This window comes from Suncus etruscus, chromosome 9 (genome assembly GCF_024139225.1).
Source record: "Suncus etruscus isolate mSunEtr1 chromosome 9, mSunEtr1.pri.cur, whole genome shotgun sequence".
Classification (NCBI taxonomy): Eukaryota; Metazoa; Chordata; class Mammalia; order Eulipotyphla; family Soricidae; genus Suncus; species Suncus etruscus.
This window is the reverse complement of record NC_064856.1, coordinates 105,060,155-105,087,404: the sequence shown is the minus strand read 5'-3', so window position 1 is coordinate 105,087,404 and position 27,250 is coordinate 105,060,155. Positions and strand designations below refer to the sequence as shown.

General features: G+C 46.5%; 1 protein-coding gene across 2 annotated transcripts in view; it reads left to right on the top strand.

Annotated features, from left to right (window-relative positions):
• The window catches only part of CPSF7 (cleavage and polyadenylation specific factor 7), a 39,944-nt gene that overhangs the window by 11,370 nt on the left and 1,324 nt on the right, over positions 1-27,250 (top strand). The window contains exons 2-8 of one of the 2 annotated variants that reach the window (XM_049779681.1): positions 2,252-2,470; positions 3,216-3,319; positions 3,695-3,840; positions 9,123-9,537; positions 10,200-10,318; positions 16,807-16,975; positions 18,667-18,834. In XM_049779681.1, coding sequence (XP_049635638.1) covers positions 2,252-2,470; positions 3,216-3,319; positions 3,695-3,840; positions 9,123-9,537; positions 10,200-10,318; positions 16,807-16,975; positions 18,667-18,829 — 1,335 coding nt within the window. In that variant the 3' untranslated portion in view covers positions 18,830-18,834. Of the gene's footprint in view, positions 1-2,251; positions 2,471-3,215; positions 3,320-3,694; positions 3,868-9,122; positions 9,538-10,199; positions 10,319-16,806; positions 16,976-18,666; positions 18,835-27,250 lie in introns of both variants that reach the window. The other variant, XM_049779680.1, reaches the window with a different exon arrangement.

The following is a 27,250-nucleotide window of genomic DNA, read 5'->3' as shown; positions in this document are numbered from 1 at the left end:
GCAGTGCCAGAGTTCAGTCTTGCAGCCTGGCACATGGAGAGCAGCACTCCAACCATTTGAGCTATGTCCTTAGCCCTTAGCCCTGTCCTGAGTTTTATAATCAAAAGTTTTTTGTTTGTTTGGGAGAAGGGGATATGGACCACACTTGGAGGTATTCAGGGCTTATTTCTGTTCAGAGGAGCTGCTGTCTATGTAGGCAGTTTCTTCTGGCTGAGTGTGGGTAATCAGAAGGTGGTTGGGTGGGCCAAATGGAGAGCCCCACAGTTGCACTGTTTTGTCCTCTGATGGGGTTGGGTTTCTTTTTCCTGTGGTCCGGTTGGATTGGTCACTCCTAGGTGCTTGAGGGACCATATGCCAGAAATCAAACCAAGGCCAACTGTAGTCAATGCCAGCACCTTGACCTCATACTATCACTCCGGCCCTATGACCAGTAAGTAGTACCAGTCAGTATCTTTGTTGCCTTTGGCACCCCTTTGAGGGGGGGCATACCCGGCAGTGCTCAGGGGTTACTTGAGGCTCTGCACTCAAAAATTGATCCTGGCAGGCTCGAGGGACCATATGCCAGGGACCATATGGGATACCGGGATTTGAACCACCATCCTTCTGCATGCAAGGCAAATACACTGCTATTGTGCTATTGCTCCGGCCCCAGCTGTTGGCACCTATTTTAACATGCATTACCCTTGTGTTCTCTGTATAAATTGACTTAGTGTGTTTTGGGGGTTTTTTTGGGAGGGGGCACACCCGGTGATGTTTAGGGGTTACTCATGGCTATGCACTCAGAAATCGCTCCTGGCTTGGGGGACCATATAGGACGCTGGGAGATGAACCATGGTCCGTCCTGGGTCACCCGCATGCAAGGCAAACACCCTACTGTTGCGCCATCACTCTAGTCCCTGTTTTTTGTGTGTGTGTGTTTTTTAAGCTCTTGCTTTTATATATAAGATATGAAAACTTGGGGCCGGAGGGATAGCACAGCAGTGGGGCATTTGCCTTGCATGCGGCCTACCCAGGAGGGACCCAGTTCGATTCCCAGCATCCCATATGGTCCCTGAGCAATGCCAGGTGTGGCCCAAACACCAATCAGTCAATAAATAAATAAAGTTTAAAAAAAGATACTAAAAAATTTTGTTGGGCCCGGAGATATAGCACAGCGGTGTTTGTCTTGCAAGCAGCCAATCAGGACCTAAGGTGATTGGTTCAAATCCCGGTGTCCCATATGGTCCCCCGTGCCTCCTGCCAGGAGCTATTTCTGAGCAGACAGCCAGGAGTAACCCCTGAGTATGGCCCAAAAACCAAAAAAAAAAAAAAAAAAAAAAGTACACTGTCCTTCACCTGTGTAAAGTTCCCACCACTGATGTCCCCAGTTTCATCCTACTCTCCCCCTACCTACCTCTGGGGTAGGTATTTAACTCTTCCCTCCTTCCCTTTCCCCCCTCTTTCTCTCTGCCCACCTTTTTTTTTTTTTTAATCATTTATTTAATTTAAACACCTTGATTACAAAGTTGTTCATGATTTTCAGTCTTACAATGTATACCACCCTTCACCCATGAACATTTCTCACCACCAATGTCCCCGATTTCCCACCCACCCTCCCTCCTGCCTACCTCTGGGGCAGGCATTTAACTCCCCCCTCCTCCCAAGTATTCTTAGTTGTTTTACATCTTTTGATTCTCTGAGGTGACAAGTCCAGTAACATTGCAGACAACAACAGGGTCTCTCTCTCTCTCTCTCTCTCTCTCTCTCTCTCTCTCTTTCTCTCTTTCTTTCTCTCTCTCTACTCTCTCTCTCTTCCCCCCTCTCTCTCTTCCTCCCCTCCTTCCCTCCTCCCCCCCTCAAGGAAATTTTTTTTTGTTTATTGTTTTTTTTTTTGTGGTTTTTGGGTCACACCCAGCAGTGCTTAGGGGTTATTCCTGGCTCCAGGCTCAGAAATTGCTCCTGGCAGGCACGGGGGACCATATGGGACGCTGGGATTCGAACCGATGACCTCCTGCATGAAAGGCAAACGCCTTACCTCCATGATATCTCTTCGGCCCCCCCTCAAGGAAATTTAGACAAGCATATTTAGATAAAAACCAACGAGGAAGTCCTTCTTGCCTTATTTTGTAGTGAGTTTATTTTGGGGCCTCCCAGACAGTGCAAGGAGATTTTTCTATATTGTTGGGCAGTGTTTGGATTCTCTACTAGAGTGAAATGGAATGAACACCATGAAAGTTTTGCAAGCCAGGCTTTGCCGCCCCTCATTTCCTAGGACCCAGAGTTCAACAATACAGATCAGATTGACCTGTACGATGACGTCTTGACAGCTGCCTCTCAGCCCTCAGATGACAGAACCAGCAGCACCGAACCGCCACCTCCTGTGCGCCAGGAACCTTCTCCCAAGCCCAATAACAAGACCCCGGCCATCCTCTACACCTACAGTGGCCTGCGGAACCGGCGAGCCGCTGTCTATGTGGGCAGCTTCTCTTGGGTGAGTGTGGGTGATCGGAAGATGGCTGGGTGGGCTGAGGGAGAGCCCCGGGAGGTGATGGCATTTTCAGAACCACTGTTGCACTGTTTTGTCCTCTGATGGGGTTGGATTTCTTTTTCCTGGGATCAGGTTGGATTGATCTCTGAAAGAGAGCTATCCTGAGGACGTACTGGTGCCGAAGAGAGCAGTGATTCAGTGGGTAGTTGCTTTTTCTGCCATCTTATTAGTGGCCTTGACCCTGGGGCTTTACGTCTAGCAGGGTCCTTCTGGGGTGAGATTCCATAGTGAGCCCCTTGAACTCTGGGTGCTCTTTAGATGGTCCTATAACAGTGATGGGTGATGGGGATCAAAGACCTTGCTAGTATACCTGGGGCGGGCAATGATTTCTCTGTAAGCTCTTTGTGGTATATTTGGGGGATCGTGGGGGAGTGGTTCTTCCAGACTAGGAAAGTATACTGAGTGGGAAGATTACCTGACTACTAGCCAACCCAAGTGATAGAGTAGATAAAATAGTCTCTAATTTTCCTCATCTTAAGGATGAGAAGTGGTTGTGTTTTGGAAGGGGTGTGGGTGGAGCCTACAGTGAAAGCCTTCGACGATTGGGATGTCAGTAGGCTTTTGGGTTTCTTGTAGGAGGGAATGCTGTGACTAGAGTACCAGGTTTGAGGGAAGGTTTGGGGATATTCTGGGTGGGGGTGGTGTGTAGCTCTTGACATTTCTTCCTTTTCCACCTTGTCGGCCCCAGTGGACCACAGACCAGCAGCTGATCCAGGTTATTCGCTCTATAGGAGTCTATGATGTGGTGGAGTTGAAATTTGCAGAGAATCGAGCAAATGGCCAGTCCAAAGGGTGAGGTCTGGATTTGAGAAGCCCCTTTTAGTTTGTGACCATTAGGATAACAAATGCACGATATCTGACCCTGGATTTTAACCCTTCGACCCCTGCCCCAGTTTACTGGCTTGATTTTGGCAAACTACCAACGGAGGAACCTGATTACGATGTGGTAGGACATTGGAGGGCAAAGTAAACTGACTTCTGATTCCACTTAGGGCGATTGTAGGAAGAAGCATCTTTGTTGCTGGTATTTTTGTATGCATGTCTAGTGTTGATACGATAGCCTTTGTTTTACCAATTTTCACTGAAAGTGGGAGAAAGTTTCTTTGTTTTCCTCTCTGTTGTCTAGTAGATCTCACTCATCTTTTTTTCAATCTCTTCTTCCTCAAGGTATGCTGAGGTAGTGGTTGCCTCAGAAAACTCTGTTCACAGATTGTTGGAACTGCTGCCAGGAAAAGTCCTTAATGGAGAAAAAGTGGATGTGAGGCCGGCCACCCGGCAAAACCTGTCACAGTTTGAGGCACAGGCTCGGAAACGTGAGTGCGTCCGAGTCCCAAGAGGGGGTACGTGGAGACCATCTGTATGACGGAGGTGGGGGGGATTGTGGGTTTGTTTTCTATGGGTAGGCTCTGCCTACCCAATGGCGATGTGGGGATGTTGTGGGGGGGGGGGGTGGTTTGGGGTGGTGGCCTGGTCAGAATGTAGCCCCTAAAAGAGGTTCGTGTGGAAACAAGCACCTGTTGTAAGTCAGGTCAGGTAGGGTTTGGGTGGTAGTTTGGGTCTACCTAAACTCACTGAGCGATATTGGGGCGGCACTACTGCCAGTCTCTTTCTTCCTCCCAGTCTGATACTTCATACAGATTTCTGTAATTTAGAATTATATTAGTGGACCTGCTTTTCTTAATGCCCAAGAAACAGCCACCCTAAATAGAAGATTTATAATGATGACTGGTTTGTCATAAACATATACTGGAAATGTGCTCTGTAAAAATCAAAGGGATTGCTGAAAATAAGAACAACATTTTTTTAACTTAATTTATTTGATGGGGGGCCGGCGAGGTGGCGCTAGAGGTAAGGTGTCTGCCTTGCAAGCGCTAGCCAAGGAAGGACCGAGGTTCGATCCCCCGGCGTCCCATATGGTCCCCCCAAGCCAGGGGCGATTTCTGAGCGCTTAGCCAGGAGTAACCCCTGAGCATCAAACAGGTGTGGCCGAAAAAAACAAAAAACAAAAAACAAAAATTATTTGATGGGGACACACACCTGGTGGTGCTCAGGGGTTTTTCCTGGCTCTGCATTCAGGAATCAAGCTAGCAGGTTGGGGACCATATGCGATACTGGAGATGGGTGTTGGCCATTTGTTTGGCAAGTGCCCTACCCGCAATACTAACTATTGCTTTCTTTTTGGTTTTTGGTTTTTGGGTCACACCCAGCAGCGCTCGGGTTACTCCTGGCTCTATGCTCAGAAATTGCTCCTGGCAGGCTTGGGAGACAGTATGGGATGCAGGGATTTGAACCACCGTCCTTCTGCATGCAAGGCAAATGCCCTACCTCCGTGCTATCTCTCTGGCCCCCCAGTAATATTTATTGCTCCAGTGCTGATGAGAAGAAATTTTTTTGGTGTTTGGTTTTTGCCTCCCACCTGGCAGTTCTCAGTTCACTCATCTCTATGGTTGGGCTCGCTCGCCATGGTATTTTGGTGGGAGATGATCAAGTGATTCCATTGTCCATCATGTGTAGGGATGACCTGCAGGAAAGTTGAGGTCTCAGCCTGTTGAGCCCTCAGCCTGTTGAGCCAATTCGGCTTCTGGAAATCTTGCTTGTATAGTGTTTCTCCAGTATTCCCCAGCACAGGCAGTCCCCTTTCAGCTACCAGATAATTTCCTGCCCTTGCTAAGTATGTTCCTGTTAAGTCAAGTTATAATACTTTACTACTAATAAAAAGCATCATATATACTTAACTATGTAACATCTATTTATAAATTATATCTAAATATTGTATATTACATATATAGAGAGCTAATTTGGCTTGATCATAATATCCTTTAGTTCACTGCTCACCAAGCTACTTCTGATACTAATTTGACTTCCCAACTGGGCTCGCCTAAGAAGAGAATATACTGACCAGCTGACACAAGTCAGGTTGGCAGTTACATTTCTCATTGGCAAGTTATAGATTGATGCTCTTTTTTATGACTCAGTCTCTTGGGAGTTTGGTTCATGTGAATCGGTCTCTCTTGACTAGAGTCTGACCACCCCTTTCTTTGGGTTGCCTGACCTCACAAGGTGTGCTGCCTCCTAAATCACCCCCACATATCCCCTCAAAAGCCTTGCCTCTGGCAGCTAACTACCTCTATTTTCCCTCTAGGGGGATGGCAACATTTCATCACCTATATTTCCTCTCTCCTTAGCAGCTGTTCTCAAAATAATGCTTTGTATTGATTGGCCCCCTGGGATTGTTCGATTGGAGATGGGAATTTGGCCACTTTCTCCCATAAGAAGAACTTATTTTCACTGGATTGAGAGCTTAGGTGAATGTGGCATGAAATGAGAAGGTGTTCATTTTTCCTCCTTGACAGCTTGAGTTTTCAAGTCCCCTCTATTTCAGTTTTTTGCTAATTCTACTCTTTCGAGTTTCCTAAGATGCTTTAATTTTGCAGAAGAAGAACAGTTCTGGGCTGGAGAGATAGTACAGCACCTAGTAGGGCACTTACCTTGTGTGTGGCCAACCTGGGTTAGGTTAGATCCCTCGTACCCCAGATGGTCCAACAAAAGTTTCTGCCTCTACCTGGTTTCTAGTGTCTTATATTACCTTTCTCTGCTAAAATTTTGCTAATGCGTACATCCCACTGAGTTCATCAGTGTGTTGTGGCAGATTCACCAAGTTCAGCTGGTGGACATCTCTGCATAAATATGGTTGTTACTCTGGGATTTGTGGTCATCGGTACAAAACTGAACCCTTGCAAGAGGGGGACAGTAGCTTGGGAAGTTGCTGACTGGCAGAGGACCCTACTGGTTAATATAACATGAAAAAAATGAGGTGCTGGGGCCTGAGCAACAGTACAGTGGGTATGGCGCATGCTTTGCATGCAGTCGGCCCTGGTTTCATCCCCTATACAACACATGATACTTTGGATATCACTGAGGGTGATTATTGAGCATAGAGCCAGGGGTAAGCCCTGTGTACTGCCACTACTGTTGTTGGACTCCCCCATCCTCAGAAAAAGAAAGTGCTGTGGTAAACTTTGGTGGTTTTCTGTAGCAGAGAAATTAAAGTGGTTGTCTGGGTGGTTTGTTCAACATTCTGCTTTAATCGGTTTACAAACAAGTTTTAACTTAAGGAGCATTCTTTTGTTCTAGATTTGTTGCTAGCATTTTGGGAGGATAGGAGGGCCACACTGGGCAGTGCTCAGGTCTTCTTACTCCTGGCTTCATTCAGGGATCACTCCTGGTTGCTAGGGAGAGGCATATGGGGTGCTGGAGCTCACCCCCAAGTGGGCTCACCTCCCACGTGTGAGGCAGGTGCCCTGCCTGTTGTACTGTCTCTCCAGCCCTACGTCGACATCATTCTGTCTTCACAATTCCTGATGTTCTTCCATGATAATCAGGCTTAGAATTTTAAATTGGAGAGGAGACAAGTTTAACCAAATGATTTGACAATGTCACAACTATATTTCCGACCACATAAAAACTTCTTGCAGGAGGAAGGTGGTTGGGCCACATCCAGTGGTGCTCAGGCTTACTCCTGGCTCTCTGCCCAGGATCACTATGGCATTGTTGAGGGGACCATTTGTGGTGCTGGGGACAAGGTTGGCCTGGCTGCATGCAGAGTAAACACCTTAAATCCAGTCCCCTCAGGTCCCCTACAGCCTTTTGAGCCTCTTTAGTTCTTCCCACCATTCTGGTGTCCTTTGATGATGCACGCAGTAACCTGTCCTGTGGAATAGTAGATTCTGTCTATTGAACTTGTTGAACTATAGTGGGAGTTGTTCTAGTCTTTTTTTTTTTTTTGGTAGGGATGGGGTAGGGGTGGGGAATTTGGGCCACACTTGACCGTGCTCATGGGGTTAATCCTGACTCTACTCTCAGCAATAGACAGGGGACTGTATGGGATACTGGGGATCCAACCTGTATTGGTTATATGTAAGGCAAGTGCTTTACTGACTATAGTATTGCTCCAGCCCTAGCCTTATTTGTGTGTGTGTGTGTGTGTGTGTGTGTGTGTGTGTGTGAGAGAGAGAGAGAGAGAGAGAGAGAGAGAGAGAGAGAGAGAGAGAGAGAGAGTATCACTCTTGATGGTGCTTAGGGCCAATCATTTAGGATGCTGGGGTTTGAACCTGGGCAGTGTACAGTGTACAAGGTATATCCCCTCTTCCCTGTCCTATTGCTCCAGCCCTAGTTCTCAACTTTTTTGTTTTTTGTTGTTTATTTGTTTATTTTATTTTGGGTCATACCTGGCAACACTCAGTTACTCCTGACTCTGCTCTCAGAAATTGCTTCTGGGGCTCGGGGCCCCATATGGGATGCCGGGCAAATGCCTTACCACTGTGCTATTGTTCCGGCCCCTAGTTCTCAAGTCTTTTTTTTGTTTGTTTTTTTTTTTTTTTTTTGGTGTTTTTGGGCTAAACCTGTTTGACGCTCAGGGGTTACTCCTGGCTAAGCGCTCAGAAATCGCCCCTGGCTTGGGGGTACCATATGGGACGCGGGGGGGGATCGAACCGTGGTCCTTCCTTGGCTAGCGCTTGCAAGGCAGACACCTTACCTCTAGCACCACCATAATTCATACCTCGGTTTTGCTAGGAATCCTTGCTTTGTTCTGCTTCTTTCTTTTGTAGGTCTTGTTTCCACGTGACTCCCTTTTCTACTTCCCCTCCAACCGTCTACCCTTTGTTATATGTGTTTCTTCCCTCTAGTTGCCTGTTTTGCTATCAGATGGATAAGTACCCTTCCACCCATGTTCTTTCTCTCCACCAGATATCCTGGCCATTCTTTGCCATTGCCGAGAGAAATTTCCAGTGTGCAGCAGAGTAGAGAAGGATGGCTGCATTTAGTCTTCAGGAGAGAGGCTGCAAATTTGGGGCGGTGGGGTGTCAAGTTAGTTTGTACACATATAACTGAGAGGTGACAAACTATCGTTTTCTCATGGGTTATTTGGATTCTCTGCACTGAAAAAATAAAAAAAACAGGCTGGAATGATAGTATACCAGTTAACATGTTGCCCTGCATGCAACCGGCCTAGGTTAGATTCCCAGCACCACTTACGATGTCCTGAACACTACTAGGAGTACTTTCTGAACTCAGAACCAAGAGTAACTGCAGAGCACTGTTGGGTGTAGCCAAAAAACCCTTCCTTTGTATCCCCTTCTACCCCCTCTCCCCCCAAAAAAAGAAAAAGAAAACAAGCTCGAGAGAGAGCACAGCAGTAAAGTATTTGCTTTGCATGCAGCCGATCCAGGACAGACCATGGTTCAAATCCTGGCATCCCATATGGTCCCTCGTGCCTATCAGAGATGATTTCTGAGTGCCGCCAAGTGTGACCCAAAAACCAAAAAAGAGAAAAAAGCAAATCGAGGGACAAATTAAAGTGGCCGTTCTGAAGGGCTCTGAATAGGGTGCTCTTTGGTTCATGGAGTTTAGGGTGGTTCTGTTTTCTGATGCAATAGAAAACAATATTTTCTCTATTAAGTTTCCTTTGACCATTTTTGTCAGTGGCCAAAGAACAGGCAAGTCTTTCAGTTGCTACAGTTTGCTGTCAGGTGACTGAAGGGTCCCATAGCAAGTTTCTGCTGGGGCAGTAACCGGAGCTTTGTTTGCCTCCCAGGAATACCTCCACGGGCCCACTCAAGAGACTCTAGTGACTCTGCTGACGGGCGGGCTACGCCCTCCGAGAACCTCGTCCCGTCCTCCGCTCGAGTGGATAAGCCCCCCAGCGTGCTGCCCTACTTCAGTCGCCCTCCTTCTGCCCTCCCCCTGATGGGTCTGCCCCCACCCCCGATTCCACCCCCACCGCCTCTCTCCTCGAGCTTTGGGGTCCCCCCTCCTCCTCCTGGTATCCACTACCAGCATCTCATGCCCCCTCCTCCTCGATTACCTCCTCATCTGACTGTACCTCCCCCTGGGGCCATCCCACCTGCCCTTCACCTCAATCCAGCCTTCTTCCCCCCACCAAATGCTACAGTGGGGCCTCCACCAGATACTTACATGAAGGCCTCAGCACCCTATAACCACCATGGCAGGTAAGCGTGATCCTATCCCTTTCGCATCCAAGTAGGCATAGGCTGGTCAGGGAATGTATTAGCTTTCTCTCCCTGAGTAAGCCAGTGAGCACTGAGTTCTTGGGTTTTCTCTTGTGGAAACTGTAGTCATGGTGTTGAGTGTTGGGAATAGTTAACTCCCTATTTTTTTATTGGTGTCTTGTTGGCATCTTAACACTTGACTTGAGTTATGTCCTTGAGGCTTGTTTTTTAAAAGGGCCTCATTAAATTATATCCTCAGTAGCTGTTGATAGTGACTGGGCTCATGCCTGGATTATAAAAGTGCATGACACTGTGGGTAGGGTACAGCATTTACGGTGCATGCCTATTATGCGCCTTGCCTGCCTTTGATTCCTTGCGCTCTGTGGTCCCTGGTGCATACTGGACCCTGGAGCTCCTGCAGGGTGGCCTAGATATCTTCAGCACTGCAGGGCCAGAGAAGCACTGCAGCCATCGAACTTCTGACCTGAGAATCGCCAGTGGAACACACACATACAAGCACATGCATCCATAAGTGACATAAATCCTGCCCTTGAAGAGAATACAGGCTGAGAACTGTTTAAGACATTCTATAGGAAAGTACACTAGAAAAGATGGTAAGTAATAAGGAGTGTGGCCAGTCAGACTGTATCTTCTCTCTGTAGCCGAGATTCGGGCCCTCCGCCTTCTACAGTGAGTGAAGCAGAATTTGAAGAGATTATGAAGCGAAACAGGGCGATTTCCAGCAGTGCCATTTCGAAAGCGGTATCTGGAGCCAGTGCAGGTAACTCACCCTCCCTTTACTGCCTTTGCTGTACCTTCATTTTTCCATTCTTTTATTGTTTCTATTAACAAGTTCAGCAAACAGAAAATTGGAGCTCTGTTACATTCTCATGAGCAGTGCCATTTGAAAAGCAATACGTAATCTGATTTTGATTAGGGGGAATTCCAGTTCCAACACTTATTATTATTATATATGAATGCCATTTAATCGTGATCTTGTACAGTGAAATTCCCACCTCCTGTGGACCACTGGATCTAGTGTCTGGTGGGTTCAATGTCAAGTGTAGACCCTGGATTTTTTTAAACTATCCCTTATTTAGATGATGGTTTGGGTGAGATTGGATTATGTTGAGGACTTAGACAGAGCAGGTAGCCTCCATGTACTGTATTCTGGAAAGCAGCATATCTCTTTGGTGTCATCGTAAGGCATAGCATACAGTTTCTGTGTTTGTGACTGATGGTGGAGACCAAATTCAGACCACTGAGCCATTCTTCATCCAGGCATTAGATACTCTCAGAGCTGCTTTCACTCTGGTGGCACAGAGCCCTGATAAAAGATTGGTCTTTGTTTTGTTTCTTTAATCCTACAAATAAATCTGATCATTTTTTTTTTTTTTTGGTTTTTGGGTCACACCCGGCAGTGCTCAGGGGTTACTCCTGGCTGTCTGCTCAGAAATAGCTCCTGGCAGGCACGGGGGACCATGTGGGACACCGGGATTCGAACCAATCACCTTTGGTCCTGGATCGGCTGCTTGCAAGGCAAACGCCGCTGTGCTATCTCTCCGGGCCCTAAATCTGATCATTTTATGTCTGTCTTCTTCCCTCTTACTCATTTCTCTCAGCATGATACTCTTCCCTGTCTATCCATTTATAAGCAAATTTCATGACTACATTTTTTCCCCTAACATCTACATAGTATTCCACGGTATGGATGTATCCTTGTTCTTTTATCCACTCATCTGTTCTTGGCACTTGGAATGTTTCCAGATTCTGATCCAGATTTCACATTATAATATTAGTCATATTGAATTACTTTTCCATATAAGTGTAGACTGTCAGATGCCCAGTAAATAAGTTGATAATAAGTGAGTCGTATTTTAGCTGTAACTGCTCATGTGGGGCTACAAAATTTGGATTTACACAGTAGGTTAAAGACATTTTTATTTTTATTTTTGGGTCATACCCGGCCGCACTTAGGGGTTACTCCTGGCTCCATGCTCAGAAGTCACTCCTGGAAGGCTCAGGGGACCACATGGGACACCAGGATTCAAACCACCGACCTTCTGCATGCAAGTCAAACGCTTTACCTCCATGTTATCTCTCTGGCCCCCAAAGACAGTTTTCTCTTCTCTCTGTAGTCTTTCTGAATTAAAAGTAATTTATCCTCAGGCTGGAGGAAAAACACAGGGATTAAGTGTTTGCCCTGCAGAGCCAGAGCACTAGTATAGAGGGGAAGGCTCTTTTTTTTTTTTTTTTTTTTTTTTTTTGAGTTTTGGGCCATACCTGGCGATGCTCAGGGGTTTACTCCTGGCTGTCTGCTCAGAAATAGCTCCTGGCAGGCACGAGGGACCATATGGGACACCGGGATTCGAACCAACCACCTTTGGTCCTGGATCGGCTGCTTGCAAGGCAAACGCAGCTGTGCTATCTCTTCGGGCCCTGAGGGGAAGGCTCTTGCCTTGTACACAGCCAGCCCAGGTTAGATCCATTACATTCTTGCGATCTTCCAAGCAGAGCAGGAGAGATCCTGAGTGTGGCCAAGAGTAAGCTCAGGCTATGGCTAGGTATGACCCAAATCCCCCTGTCTCTATCTAATGGTGTTTTTCTCGCATCTGATAGACCTTGTGGTTCAGTGTCCTGCATTGTATGTGGTCCTTTGAGCACCACGGATACTCTGTTGGGAGGGTAATAGGTCACACCCGGCGGCGTTCAGGGATTACTACTGGCTCTGGGCTCAGAAGTTGCTCCTGCCAGGCTTGGGGGACCATATGAGATGCTGGGAATCGAACGGGGTCCATTCGGGGTTGGATGCATGCAAAGCAAACACTCTACTGTTGTCTTATTGCTCCGGCCCCAGGGATTACTCTTGATCAAAGAGCCAAAAATAGCCCCTGAGCTCCACTTGAGTGTAGCTCAGAGAATTCCTCTCAAAAGAAACAAAAATAGTCCTCAATGAAATTAGTCAGATATGTGGGGGAATAAAAAAAAAAATGGGCTGGGGGATAGTACATGAGTAGGGTACTTCTTTTACACACAACCTGACCTACGTTCAATCACCAGCACCCCATATGGTCTGCCAAGTTCACCAGGAATGATCCCTGAGCACACAGACAAAAAAGAATCAGACCATGGAGATGGCTTATAGGAACTGGAGCACATTTTATACCTTCAGGAGCCCTGATTCAAGCCCTGACCCACATGGTCACCCAAGTACCACCTTAAACAGCTTCTGAACTGCAGTGGTCCTGAGCAACCACTAGGTGTAGTCTCAAACCAACAGCATGTGTAATGTAATGTTCTTTTCCCCTATTATTTACTCATAGTCAGGTAGGTAATCAGTGAAGTAATCTCTGACTCCCTTTATATTCTCGTATTTATCACATAAGCCACATCTGTTCATTTGTCTTTTTTTTTTTTTTTTTTTTTTTTTTTTTTGGTTTTTTGGGGGGCCACATGCAGCAATGTTAAGAGTTTACTCCTGGTTCTGCACTCAGGACTCACTCCTGGCAGTGGTCAGGGACCACATGGAATGCCAGGGAGCGAACCTGTTTCTTCCGTGTGTATGCAAGGCAAGTACCTTACCAGGTGTACTACCACTCTTGCCAAACCACAAATATTTATTGAATGCCTACCAGAAAGTACAGAATTACCTGTCTTCATAGAACTGTTTTGGTATTCCTAGAATTGATAATCTGGTATTCCTAGAATAAAGAATAAAGTTAGTTTCTCCATATTTTTTTTATTGGCTTGCACAGAATAAATTGTCCATCTTCATTTCCACTGGGCCCCTGTTATTTAGTATCATGTTTTCCTCACACTGTCATTAATGCTTTTGGCTTAGCTTGAGAGAAAGCATTGTACAAATCTCCACCCCATGAACCACTTCCTGAACTAGGCATGAACTCGAGTTTCAGGAATAAAGGAGCTGATTCTTGATGGCCTTATTTTATTTATTTTGTGTGTGTAATTTTATTTATTTTTTGCTTGTTTGTTTGATTTTGGGTCATACCCAGAGGCACTCAGGACTGTGCCTTCAGGGATCACTTCTGGCAGGATCTGGGGACCAAACAGGGTTCAGCCTGGTACAAAGCAAGTTCCTACCTGTAGTACTATTGCTCCAGCCACCACCACCTAAAAACATGCTTATACACATAACACATACAATTTGCTCAATGTGTATTATATAGTTGTACCATATCTGATGGTATATTAAAGTAATTTAGATGTGGGGCTGGCGAAGTGGCGCTAGAGGTAAGGTGTCTGCCTTGCAAGCGCTAGCCAAGGAAGGACCTCGGTTCGATCCCCCAGCGTCCCATATGGTCCCCCCAAGCCAGGGACAATTTCTGAGCACTTAGTCAGGAGTAACTCTTGAGCATCAAATGGGTGTGGCCCGAAAAACCAAAAAAAAATAATTGAGATGTAGAAATAAGTAGTATTAGGGGTTGGAGTGATAGTATAGCTGGTAGAGCACCTGCCTTGATCGCAGCTGTCCCAGGTTTGATCCCCAGCTTCCTAGATGGTCTCCCAAGCAGTGCCAGGAATGGTTCCTGAGCACTGTTGTTTGTGTCCCAAAACCCAAAAAATAAATTTTAAAATGCAAGGAGCTGGAGCTTTACAGTGGGTAAGGCATTTATCCTGGCATGCAGCCAGGACCTGTGTTAGATCCCTGACACCCCATATGGGCCCCTGACCATTACTGGTAGTGAGCCCTGATCACCAAAACAAAAATAGATACAAGTAATCCAAGAACTGTGAACAGGATTTTTGCAATTTAGTGTCTACCCTACAGGGTTTAGTTCTTGTTGTTCATATATGTGTAATTGTGGTTGCTTTTATATAAATGGAATCATTTTGCAGCCTTAAGAAGTACATTTGAGGGGCCGGGAAGGTGGCGCTAGAGGTAAGGTGTCTGCCTTGCAAGCACTAGCGTAGGACGGACCACGGTTCAATCCCCCAGCGTCCCATATGGTCCCCCCAAGCCAGGGGTGATTTCTGAGTGCATAGCCAGGAGTAACCCCTGAGCATCAAACGGGTGAGGCCCCCCCCCCCCCAAAAAAAAAAGAAGTACATTTGAGTGGGGGCTGGAGCTGTGGCGCAAGTGGTAAGGCATCATCTACCTTGCCCACGCTAGCCTAGGATGGACTGTGGTTCGATCCTCCGGTGTCCCATATGGTCCCCTAAGCCAGGAGCAATTTTTCTGAGCGCATAGCCAACAGCAACCCCTTAGCGTCACTGAGTGTGGCCCAAAAAGAAAAAATAAATAGGGGCCGGGCGGTGGCGCTAGAGGCAAGGTGCCTGCCTTGCCTGCGCTAGCCTTGGACGGACCGCGGTTTGATCCCCCGGTGTCCCATATGGTCCCCCAAGCCAGGAGCGACTTCTGAGCACATAGCCAGGAGTAACCCCTGAGCATCACTGGGTGTGGCCCAAAGACCAAGAAAGAAAGAAAGAAAGAAAGAAAGAAAGAGAGAGAGAGAGAGGGAGGGAGGGAGGGAGGGAGGGAGGGAGGGAGGAGAGAGAAAGAAAGAAAGAAGGAAGGAAGGAAGGAAAGAAAGAGAGAGAGAGAGAAAGGAAGGAAGGAAAGGAAGAAAGAAAGGAAGGAAGGAAGGAAGGAAGGAAGGAAGGAAGGAAGGAAGGAAGGAAGGAAGGAAGGAAGGAAGGAAGGAAGGAAGGAAACATTTTGGGGGCCTGAGTGGTGGCACAAGTGGTAAGGTGTTTGCCTTGTTACCACTAACCTAGGTCAGACCTTGGTTTGAATCCCTGGTGTCCCATATGGTCCCCCAAGCCAGGATTGATTTCTGAGTGCATAGCCAGGAATAACCCCACCGGGTGTGGCCCAAACCCCCCCCCCCCAAAAGAAAAGAAGAAGGAAAAATATATTTGGAGGCAGAGATAGTACATTTGTAATGTTCCTGCCTTGCATGTACTTGACCAGGATTTGGTCCCTGGCACCTCAGTTGTTTCCCCTGAGCCATACCAGCATGGCAGAGTGAGAAGTGAGCTCTGAGCTCCTATAGGTGTGGCTCAAAAACGAAATATAAAATTTTAAGATAGATTTTGGGCTATCTGTTATAGTCAACATAAAATAATACCCAACATTTATTGGTCACTTATTATGTACTTGGTACTTTCCAAATAAGCAACTTAGATGGATTACTTTTTTGTTTTGTTTTTTTTTTTGTTTTTGTTTTTGGGCCACCCCGAGTGATGCTCAGGGGTTACTCCTGGCTATGCACTAAGAAATTGCTCCTGGCTTTGGGAAACTATATGGGACACTGGGGACTAAACTCATGTCTGTCCTGAGTCAGCCACGTGCAAGGCAAACACCCTACCCTGTGCTTTCACTCCAACCTCAGATTACTTTTTTTATATACAGATTGACCGCGTGCTTTTTATTTTTTTTATTCATTTATTTACCTCATACATCAAGACAGGTTTTCTACTACTGCACCACATCCCTCATTATCCTTTCTGTACCTATAAAGTATTCTCTTAAAATAATATTCATAATTGATGTAGCCAGATCCTGTTGGTGGAGCTATTAGTATACGACACAACAATAAAACTGGCATTGTTAAACACACATTCTTGTTTTTTGTTTGTTTGTTTGTTTTTTGGGCCACACCCGGCGGTGGTTACTCCTGGCTGTCTGCTCAGAAATAGCTCCTGGCAGGCACGGGGGACCATATGGGACACCGGGATTCGAACCAACCACCTTTGGTCCTGGATCGGCTGCTTGCAAGGCAAACGCCTCTGCTATCTCTCCGGGCCCAAACACACATTCTTGTGAATTGAAATAGAACATTTTTAGAAAGGCTGAGTCAGAAAGTAATGCACGTTGTTTATTTCAGTGGATGCTGTCAAGTAGCCCTCCAAACAGTGATGCGCCAGTTTAGATTGTCTTGATTCTAATCTAGTGTTTCCCAAAGTGGGTGATGATGGGGCCTAATGAAGGGAGAGATGTTCAGAACCTCTGGTGCAGTTGGAGCCACTGTCTGTCTCTTAGCTTCTGTTCAGTGGACAGGGCCAAAGACTGGTTTTATTTACCCCTGAAAAAGGGGCACAGCCAGATAAGTCAGTGGGCCTCCATCTGAACCATGGCAGTAGGTGCTTCACCCAGTTTTTTGAAACCTGCCATTTCTCCCTCCTTCATTTTTCTGGGCATCTGTGTGATAGCACAGTACTCCTATTTGAGTCCTCCTATGCCTGCAGTTGGTTGGCTTACTTTACTGCTTCTGCTAACCCATGGTCCTTTTCTGTCCCTTATGTCAGGAGATTACAGTGACGCGATTGAGACCCTACTCACAGCGATTGCTGTTATCAAACAGTCTCGGGTCGCCAATGATGAGCGTTGCCGAGTCCTCATCTCCTCTCTTAAGGACTGTCTTCACGGCATCGAGGCCAAGTCATACAGCGTGGGTACCAGCGGGAGCTCGTCCAGGTGAGTCGATGGTGCGAGCAGTGCTGCAGGGATGGGCAGGGCAAGGAAAGGCTCCCTCCGAACAGGCACAGGTAGGCTTGAAGGGGAAGAATTTGAACATTTGCATCAATAGAATATCTTGATTCTGCTTTGGGTCAGTCAGTTGGCTTATTCAAGGGAAAAGACTTGTAGTTAAAAACATGGACTTTGGGGCCGGCAGGGTGGCACTAGAGGTAAGGTGTCAGCCTTGCAAGCGCTAGCCAAGGAAGGACGGGGGTTCGATCTCCTGGCGTCCCATATGGTCCCCCCAAGCCAGGGGCAATTTCTGAGCGCTTAGCCAGGAGTAATCCCTGAGCATCAAACGGGTGTGCCCCCCCCCCCCCCAAAAAAAAAAAAACATGGACTTTGAGGGAGATTTGGGACATTGGTGGTGGGAATGTTGCACTGGTGAAGGGGGGTGTTCTCTACATGACTGAAACCTAACCACAATCATGTTTGTAATCAAGGTGTTTAAATAAAGATATTATTTAAAAAAACAACTTCCAGGCAAACTGTCCAGACCACACTTCTTAATAAATTTCTAGTTGGGGCCGGGAAGGTGGCGCTAGAGATAAGGTGTCTGCCTTGTAAGCGCTACCAAGGAACGGACCGCGGTTCGATCCCCCGGCGTCCCATATGGTCCCCCCAAGCCAGGGGCGATTTCTGAGCACATAGCCAGGAGTAACCCCTGAGCGTCAAACGGGTGTGGCCCAAAAACCAAAAAATAAATAAATAAATAAATAAATAAATTTCTAGTTGTTGGGCCCGGAGAGATAGCACAGTGGTGTTTGCCTTGCAAGCAGCTGATCCAGGACCAAAGGTGGTTGGTTTGAATCCCAGTGTCCCATATGGTCCCCCGTGCCTGCCAGGAGCTATTTCTGAGCAGACAGCCAGGAGTGACCCCTGAGCAACGCCGGGTGTGGCCCCCCCCCAAAAAATTTTCTAGTTGTTGAAAAAGATGTAAATGCTTAAGAAAGCCTTTGTTGAACTATTTTTCCAGACCCCACAACAATATTGAGATATTGGGTTTAAGACTTTTGTCATGATATTCCAATATATTTGAAAAATCAAGAACAAGACAGAGGCACATTTTCACTGCCCCCATCCTACAGCATTCTTTTTAATTCCCTTTTGTGCTCTATCCACTATAACTAAATTTCCACATTATTTCCACATTTCACTTGTTCCTTATTGAGTAAATTAGAACTAATGTAATACCTGTATTAAAATATTTTTGATGGAAAAAAGAAAAGAAAATTTAGAGTAAACCCACAGCAGAAGGTCTGTGGGGAGGGACATAAAGGGAAAAAAAGAACATGGACTTCGAGGTCACATGTGCTTGAATTCAGTCCCAGTTATAGTCATAATTATAGCTAAGCCCCAGTTTTCTTATTTGTAGAAAAGGGATGCTAGTAGTATTTACCTTATAGATGAAGGTGAGGTAATTAATATAAAGCTCTTCTTATCACTGGCTGACAAGAGACATTAAGTAAGACCTCAACAAGTGTAACTTTCTCCCACTCTCCTCCCCAATGTATGGGCCCTCAGAACCGATGCTTTCACACAGGACTGTGGTAGAGCGATGACGGTGACGCTGTGTCCCAGGAGAAGCCATATTCTGGTGCTTTGGTGGGGGGAATGTCAGCATCGAGGCTGAAGAATCTTTCTGATAGGAAAAGACACCGGTCCCGAGAGAGGTCGCCCAGCCGGTCCCGAGAGAGCAGCAGGAGGCACCGGGACCTGCTTCATAACGAGGATCGGCATGACGATTATTTCCAAGAACGGAACCGGGAGCATGAGAGACATCGGGATCGAGAGCGGGACCGGCACCACTGAGAAAGGTGGGGGAGACCCGTTCTGCCGTGCTGGTCTTTTGTGAACAAAACACGTTATTAGCAATGATTTTTTTCTCTTCTTCATAAGGCAATTAAGGGGAACAATGGGGGGCTTTTCCTTAGATATCTGAAACAACTTCTGGAGGACAAATTTGCTGATTGTTTCTGTGGAGTCTCCGTTCGCCCTTGAGGCTGGGCTGTTCTCTATTTGCTGAGGACTCGTGGTGCACTGCTAGGAGCAGGGACTGCAGGCAGATGCCCAAGTGAGGCTTGCCACTCCTCCAGCTGCAGCGCTTTCTGGTCTTAGGGTTTCCTCAATTGTAAGTGAAGATAAAATCATCTCACTGGACTGCCATTGAGCTGATCCGCGTAGAGCTTCAGTCCTTGCGGTACTTGCTCTATGCTCAAATGAGAACCGTTGCTCTTATCATCGTTATATTAACTCCACCAAATCCTCAACAGTTGAGAAAATTGGCCAAGTCAGAAAAGAAAGAAAATTATGTACTTGGTAATTTTTCAAAGTTTAACACTAATGATATGAACTTAATATCAGGACCAGAGAAATAGTACAGAGGTAGGGTGCTTGCCTTGCATGCATCCGACCTGGCTTCAATCCCTGGCACTACATATGGTTATACAGAGTAAACCCTGAGCCAGGAGCAAGCAAGGTGCTTGCTTGCTGTGTGTGCATGCAGCCAGCCTAAGCACCTCCCTCCCCCCGACATAAAGATAGTGTCCAGGAGCTGATAGATTGCAAATCAGTTAGGGTAAGATGCTGAGCATGCACTGACTTGGATTTGATCCCCATCGTCACTTGACCTTCCAAGTGGGTTGCTCTGGTGCCAAGGGATGAGCAGCATTTTATCCTTGGTCCTCGCATAGCTGCTAGCTGGTTGATGAGGGTTGCTGAGAGTTTTAGAGCATTGCTGGGCGGGGGCAGATTCCTTCCTCTACCGCCCCCTCTTGCCCCCTAACAAAATTTTTCTTTGTCAAAGGGCTTTGAAAATTGGGTTATTTATTCAGAGTGATATTACAGCTGCAAATAAGGCACTTGCCTTGCATGTGGCCATCCTAGGTTCCATACCCAACACCCCATTTGTTGCCCCAAGTTCATTGGACTAAGCACTGATCACAGCTGGGTGTGTCCCAAAAATAGGTGAGAGAGATAATTTAGAGGTGTGAATGCTAATCTGTCCTCTCTTTTCTGGGAAGGGGAAAGGGATACGATCAGGAATCTAACCTAGGATTTCTCACCCGGAAACAACTTCTGACTCCCTTAGATAGCTGATCTATCTAAAATGAACTCTCCTCGGAGCTGGAGCCTTAGTACAGCAGGTAAGGTGCTTGCTTTGCAAGGTTGCCAACCAAGATTCTTCCCCCAGCTTCAGTATGGTTTCCAAGCCCTGCTAGGAATGATCCCTGAGTGCAGTCAGGAGTGTGCCCTGAGTACTACTGGGTGTGGTTCAAAAAAACAAAAAAAAAGTTCTGGTGTCACCGTGTAGAACTATTAGAGCACAGTGGGGAGGACACTTGCCTTGCATGAAGTTGTCCAAGACTTGCCCCAGGGCCACATATGGTCAGCTAAGCACCACCAGGAATAATTTCTGGATGTAGAGCCAGTCAGTAGAGCACTGCTGGGTATTGCCTATCTTCACCCTCACCACCCCCCAAAAAGCTTAACAACTGTCTGATAGCCTTATGTCCCAGAAGAACATCTTGATTTAAAGTGGGAATGTGGGGAAATACCTTACTGATAGCAGATTTGCTTGTTTTTGTTTTTGGGCCACACCCAGCAGCTCTCAGGAGTTACTCCTGGCTCTGCACTCAGAAATCACACCTGGCAAGCTCAGGAGACCATATAGGATGCCGGGGATAGAACCTGGTTGGTCCCAGGTTGGCAGCATGCAAGGCAAACACCCTACCACTATGCTATCACTCTGGCCCTGCAGATTTGCTTCTTAAAGGAAAATCATTGGGTTAAGGGTAAGGGGCTTTTTTTTTTTTTTTTAGGTAGGGGGGCACACCCAGAAGTGCTCAAAGGACCAGATGATGTTGGGGATCAAGCCTGGGCCTCCTGCATGGGAGGAATGCTCTCAGCCTGTTTAAACTCCATCTCTGCCCAGAAAGGATAGCACGAACATCTGAAGTTGAGTCAGGCTTAGCAGGACCCAGGGCCTCTGTCTTCAGGACCTCATCTTCTTCTTTTTTTTTTTTTTTTTTTGGTTTTTGGGCCACACCCGGCGGTGCTAAGGGGTTACTCCTGGCTATCTGCTCAGAAATAGCTCCTGGCAGGCATGGGGGACCATATGGGACACCAGGATTCGAACTAACCACCTTTGGTCTTGGATCGGCTGCTTGCAAGGCAAACGCCGCTGTGCTATCTCTCCGGGCCCTCATCTTCTTCTTTCAGCTTTGTTTTTCTATATTGTTTTCATTCTTGGGCTCTGTATGTTGGGAAGAGGCTAATGATAGGTTATATTCCACTAGCTTAACAATTCAATTAAAACAAGGCTTTCAGCAAAAATTGTTCCCCATCTGTAAGCAGGAGCAGTTGTTGACTGCTTCTGTGGTGATCTTTGAACGGAGTCTAGACTGTCTGGTGATCTATTTGTGGTTCCTGGATGCTGTCGCATGACTTGGGTTACTTGAGGTCTCTTAGTTTTGTATTTTCAGACTTGAAGTCTGGGGTTTCACATCAGGGACAATAAGAGGGTTGTCTGGGACTGGAGAGATCGTGCAGCAGGTAGGAGAGTTGCATGTGACAAACCTGGGTTCGATCCCAACTCACTGCTCAACCTAAAAACATAAAAGGGGGTGGGAGTGTTGTCCTTGCTTGCGTTTCTTCCTCCAATTGGTTCTGAAGAAAGTGAGGACTGGGAGAGAGGGACAGTGTTGTGTGCATACGAGTGACCAACTGGAAAAGGATAAGAATTTACCACCACCAGCAACAGTGGAGGCTCAGCCCTTGAGAATTCTGCAGTATTTTACCTCGTAATAAACCTATTCAACCTACTAACAAAATTTGTCTTGTACATTCAGCGCTACTCTTTCCTTTGTTATTTGGCATTATGAGTCATATATATATATATATATATAGAGAGTCAACACTGAAGTCTGCCTTCTGTAAGAAGTAGATAGTGGGGAAATGAAAAGTAACTGACTTTTTACCTCTTTCCTTTCTTGGGTTTGGGTTTTGGTTTATGGGATTTTGTTTTTGTTTTTTGTTTGTTTTGAGCCACATCTGGCTGTGCTCAGGGCATGCCCCTGGCTCTGTGCCCAGGGATCAATCCATACTGTGCTCTGGGAGGTCATATTGCAGTACAGGGGATCGAACCATTGACCCAGGGTTGGCTACGTACAAAGTCAAGCATTTATACCTGCACTTTCTCTCTAAAGCCCTTCTTTTTTAGTCAGTGATTTACAGTACTGTCAATAATAGGGTTACAAAGTTCCAGTATCTCAATCCCTACTGATGTGTCCATTTCCATCCACCATTGTCTCCAGGTGTTCCCCTTTCTCTATTCCTAAACCACTTACATTATGAGTGAGGTTTGGGCCCGGAGAGATAGCACAGCAGCGTTTGCCTTGCAAGCAACCAATCCAGGACCAAAGGTAGTTGGTTCGAATCCCAGTGTCCCATATGGTCCCCCGTGCCTGCCAGGAGCTATTTCTGAGCAGGCAGCCAGAAGTAACCCCTGAGCACTGCCGGGTGTGGCCCAAAACCCCCCCCCCCAAAAAAAGAGAGGTTTAGGGGCTGGAGAGATAGCATGGAGATAAGGTATTTGCCTTTCATGCAGAAGGACAGTGGTTCCAATCCTGGCATTCCATATGGTCCCCTGTGCTTGACAGGGGCAATTTCTGAGCCTAGAGCCTGGTGTAACCCCTGAGCACTGTCGGGTATGACCCAAAAACCAAACAAACAAACAAAAAAAGAGTGAGGTTTAGGATAATCCACCTACAAGGGGCACTGGAGAGAGTGTGCTGGGTTAGTAAGTGCTTGCCTTGCATGCAGCCAAACCTGATTCTACCCCAGCATCACATCCAATGCCCTGAGCACCACCGGATATTACTTAACACCCATGTCCATCTCATTCCCCCACACCCAGTGCTTATGACTTCTAGATATTCCATTCTAGAGTCTCTAGTTGTGTTCTAGAAGGGACCAGATACCCCGGAAAAGCCAGCTCTGTTGAAAAGCCATAAAGAGCTTCGGGCTAATCCAGGGATAGGACAAATGTTGGACTGGGTTTGTGGTTCCTTCCATAGAAGCTGCTTACGGTTCAGTAGGTGTTTTCTAGATGGGCAGTATTGCAAGCCCTCGGGCATTGTCAGTGGGGGCACTTTGTGTTTGTCTAAGAAAGATAATGATTGTTGACCGGAGCCAGTAGCACAGTGGGAGAACATTTGCTTTGTATGTGACCCACGTGGGTCAGTCCCTGGCATCCCATGTTCCCCTGAGCCTGCCAGGAATGATTCCTGAATGCAGAGCCATGAATAAACCCTGAGCACTCCCAAGTGTGGCACCTTTCCCCCAAAAAAGAAGGTAGAAGGGGTATGGTTATGAATCCATTTTTTTTTCTCGGAAAAGGGGATGGTAAGTTTAATATGTTTGGGAGCTCCTGTTCTGGTATCACAGGCTGCCTTTTCCCTGGTCCTGCAGCCAATAGTGTGTTTGATGCTACCCAGGATAAAGTTTTGAGCGGGGGAGGCATTATTTGCCTCGTGTCTTTGAGGTTAGATTCATGTACTGGTTAGCACAGGTCACCGCATGCTATAATTGTGGTTTTGCTGCCAACGGTATTTACAGAGAACCATTGAGCAATACTTTGACGCTGAACATCCAGATCTGAAACTTCATCTTTTTTTTGGGGGGGGGGGGTGTTGGGTTTTGGGTTTCACCCGGCAGCGCTCAGAAATCGCTCCTGGAAGGCAAAGGCCTTACCTTCATGCTATTTCTCCGGCCCCTGAAACTTCATCATTTTTTCAATTTTCCGCTCATAAGATACTGTTTATTCCATTGCATGATTCATTTCAAATAATTCTAGAAAAGCCTACAATACATTAACTGGTTATCTGAAATTTGCTGCAGGCTTATGGCAAGACAAAGAAGATAAATTCTGAGAAAGGCTTCCCTTCCTTTTTTTTTTTTTTTTTTTTTTTTTTTTTGTTTTTGGGCCACACCCAGCGTTGCTCAGGGGTTACTCCTGGCTGTCTGCTCAGAAATAGCTCCTGGGGCCCGGGGAGATAGCACAGCGGTGTTTGCCTTGCAAGCAGCCGATCCAGGACCAAAAGGTGGTTGGTTCGAATCCCGGTGTCCCATATGGTCCCCCGTGCCTGCCAGGAGCTGTTTTTGAGCACAGAGCCAGGAGTAACCCCTGAGCACCGCCGGGTGTGGCCCAAAAAAAACAACAAAAAAAAAAAGAAATAGCTCCTGGCAGGCACGGGGGACCATATGGGACACCGGGATTCGAACCAACCACCTTTGGTCCTGGATCGGCTGCTTGCAAGGCAAATGCCGCTGTGCTATCTCTCCGGGCCCCCCTTCCTTTTTTCTTTTTCTTGTTTCTTGTGCTGCTCCCATGCGCAGGGCTTTTGGCTCTGAGTTCAGCGATTGTCTTGGTGGGCATGGGGACCTTATGGGGTACCAGGGATTGAACCTGGGTCTGTCGCGTCCTGCTTTTCCTAGTTATCCTCAGATGTATGGTACTCCATCTAGAAATAATGCAGTCCAGAAATAATAATGATCAGATGCCTCAAAATGTGATTTCACAACATTCTTATCCTAGATTTTTTTTGTTTGTTTTGTTTTTGTTTTTGGGCCACACCTGGCGGTGTTCAGGGGTTACTCCTGGCTGTCTGCTCAGAAATAGCTCCTGATAGGCACGGGGGACCATATGGGTCACCGAGATTCGAACCAACCACCTTTGGTCCTGGATCGGCTGCTTGCAAGGCAAACACCGCTGTGCTATCACTCCGGGCCCCTAAATTTTTTTATTTTAACTATGAATTAAAAAAGAATGAGTTCCATTTCTAGGGTCTGAAATTGACTTGGCGCTCTGTTGGAGTCTGATGTCTGCCTGCGTTCAAATATTACCGCCAGATGCAACCATAGATTACCTTTAAAGAATGGGAGCGATACTAGAGGGTAGGTTTCTTGCCTTACCAACCTAGTGCCATTAGGGATCAAACCCAGGGCCTCCTATTATTGCTGTAATTGGGCTCTGGCTCTCTCTGCTCTGGCGCCTTTTTTTTTTTGAGTCACACCCAGCAGCACTCAGGGTTTACTCCTGACTCTGCTCAGAAATCTCTTCTGGCAGGCTCGGGGGACCATCTGGGATGCCAGGATTCAAACCACCATCCACCTGCGTGCAAGGCAAACATCCTACCGCTGTGCTATCTCTCCAGCCCCCTGTTTTATGTTTGTTTAATTTTTGTTTAGAGACTACACCTGCCAGATCCCTGGGGTTACTCTTGGCTCTGTGCTCAGAAATTACTCCTGGAAGGTTCAGGGGGCCATATGGAATATCTGGGGGTGAGTCAAACGGCCTGCCCAATGTGTATTGCTCTGGCCCCATCTGGCACTTATTTTTAATAGAAATTACCCTCGGCAAAACTGGTGCCATGCAGTGCCACGGCTCAAACTCCAGGCTTCACACATGTTTAAGCGCGTTCTCATCACTAGAGCACGCTCTCCAGGCTCCATATAGTATTTATCCTCCATGTCTGTTTTGTAGGAACTGGCTGCAAGCTGTGGAGCTTGCTGGTGTTTCTGTTGTTTCTGTGACTGTACATCTTAGGGCTGCCTCATTAGTTTAGTATGTTGCCCTCTTGAAATCCATCGTTTCACTTTATCCTGAACTTTGTGGTTCAGTGAAAATTACACTTTCTTCGGTTTGAATTCAGTGCTTAGATTCTGGGAAGTTGAGAAGACGGTCAGGCTTTAGTTTTCTTTCCTCTCTGCTAAATGAGACAATGATACCTTCCTGCATAGAGAAATGTGAGGTAGAATCATACCAGAGTCTGAGGATCCAGAGAGCCTCAGGGAGCCAGTGGGTGTCTGATTCTTGGGTTGTTCCTATCGATTATAGAAGCGCACAACTAATTTGAACTTCACTGTGGTGTGAGGAATGTGTGGACAATAGCCCCTATGCTCAGGTGTGATGTTTGGTGGTGCTAGACGAGGATCATATGTGATGCTAGGAATTGGGGAGGAGGAGGTAGCAAGATACAAGGTTAAGTGCTTCAGCCCTATACTGTTTCTTTTCTCCAACTGTGTCTTTTTTATTTGGAGGTTGGGGTGGTGGAGGGTGGAGGCACACCTAGTGGTGCTCAGAGCTTACCTTGACTCTGGGCTCAGGACTCACTCCTGGCATTGCTTTTTGAACCGATGCTATTTGTTGTGGTCAGTTGATCAGCCATCACCTGTACACTGATAATGCAAGGAAGGACTTAGAGTGCTAAGGGCCTGCAGTGCACTAGAGATGTGCACTATCAAGTTGGCTTCACAGCACTCAATACTGAGCAGAAGTGAGTGTTCGGGGGCCACACCCAACAGTGCTCAGAGCTTGCCTCTGACTCTGCATTGGGATCACTTCTGGCAGGGTTCAGGGGACATATGGGGTGTTGGAGATCGAACTTAAGTCAGTTGCAGGACAAACACCTACCCACTGTAATACCGCTCTGGTCCCTGGACAGAAGGTTTTCACTCCTTTTAGGTTTCCTGGATGGTGACTGCTGGTTTCCTTTGACTTCCATGCTGTGTTGCTGAGCGGATCAATCCTGAATAGTGTTGAATAGTGTTAGTATGGTTTTTAGACCCTTACATCTCAGTTGGGAAAAGATTTGTCTGCAACTCAGAACATCTCATAAGGACACTGGAGTCTGTTTTAACTAGGCTTCCCCACAAAAATTTTTTTAGAAGTTTCTTGTTCACATACTCCTTTTTTAGTGCTTGGGGGTTAATGGACTTAGTTATATATATACATACACTTGATTTCTTACTATTGTACCTCCCATTTCCAGATTTTTTTCCCTCCCCTTAAGGTAAGCTGTGACTTGCTCAGAATAGATTTTCTGAAATGGTATTCACACTCACCATATTCCTTTATAGCATCTTTTCTTACAGTGTGGTAGACCCATGTTTCCCTACCTCTGTCTCCTTTTCACCGACTCATTTCACTGTCTGTTTTTTTTCTCCTAATCTCAAAGATGTCATTGCTTTGTCCTCTCTACTCTAGTAACTTCCCCTGCATTGTCACTATTCGCATTGTCAGATTCTCGCCAACCCTGTGTTCTTATGACCCTTGATCTTTTTCACTCTAGTTTCTTTTCCTTTGAGATCCATATTCTTTCATTCGATGCATCACCTATTTTTATAGTCATTTTTAAAAGTCTAGTGTGATTCATAATACTCCCTGTTAAT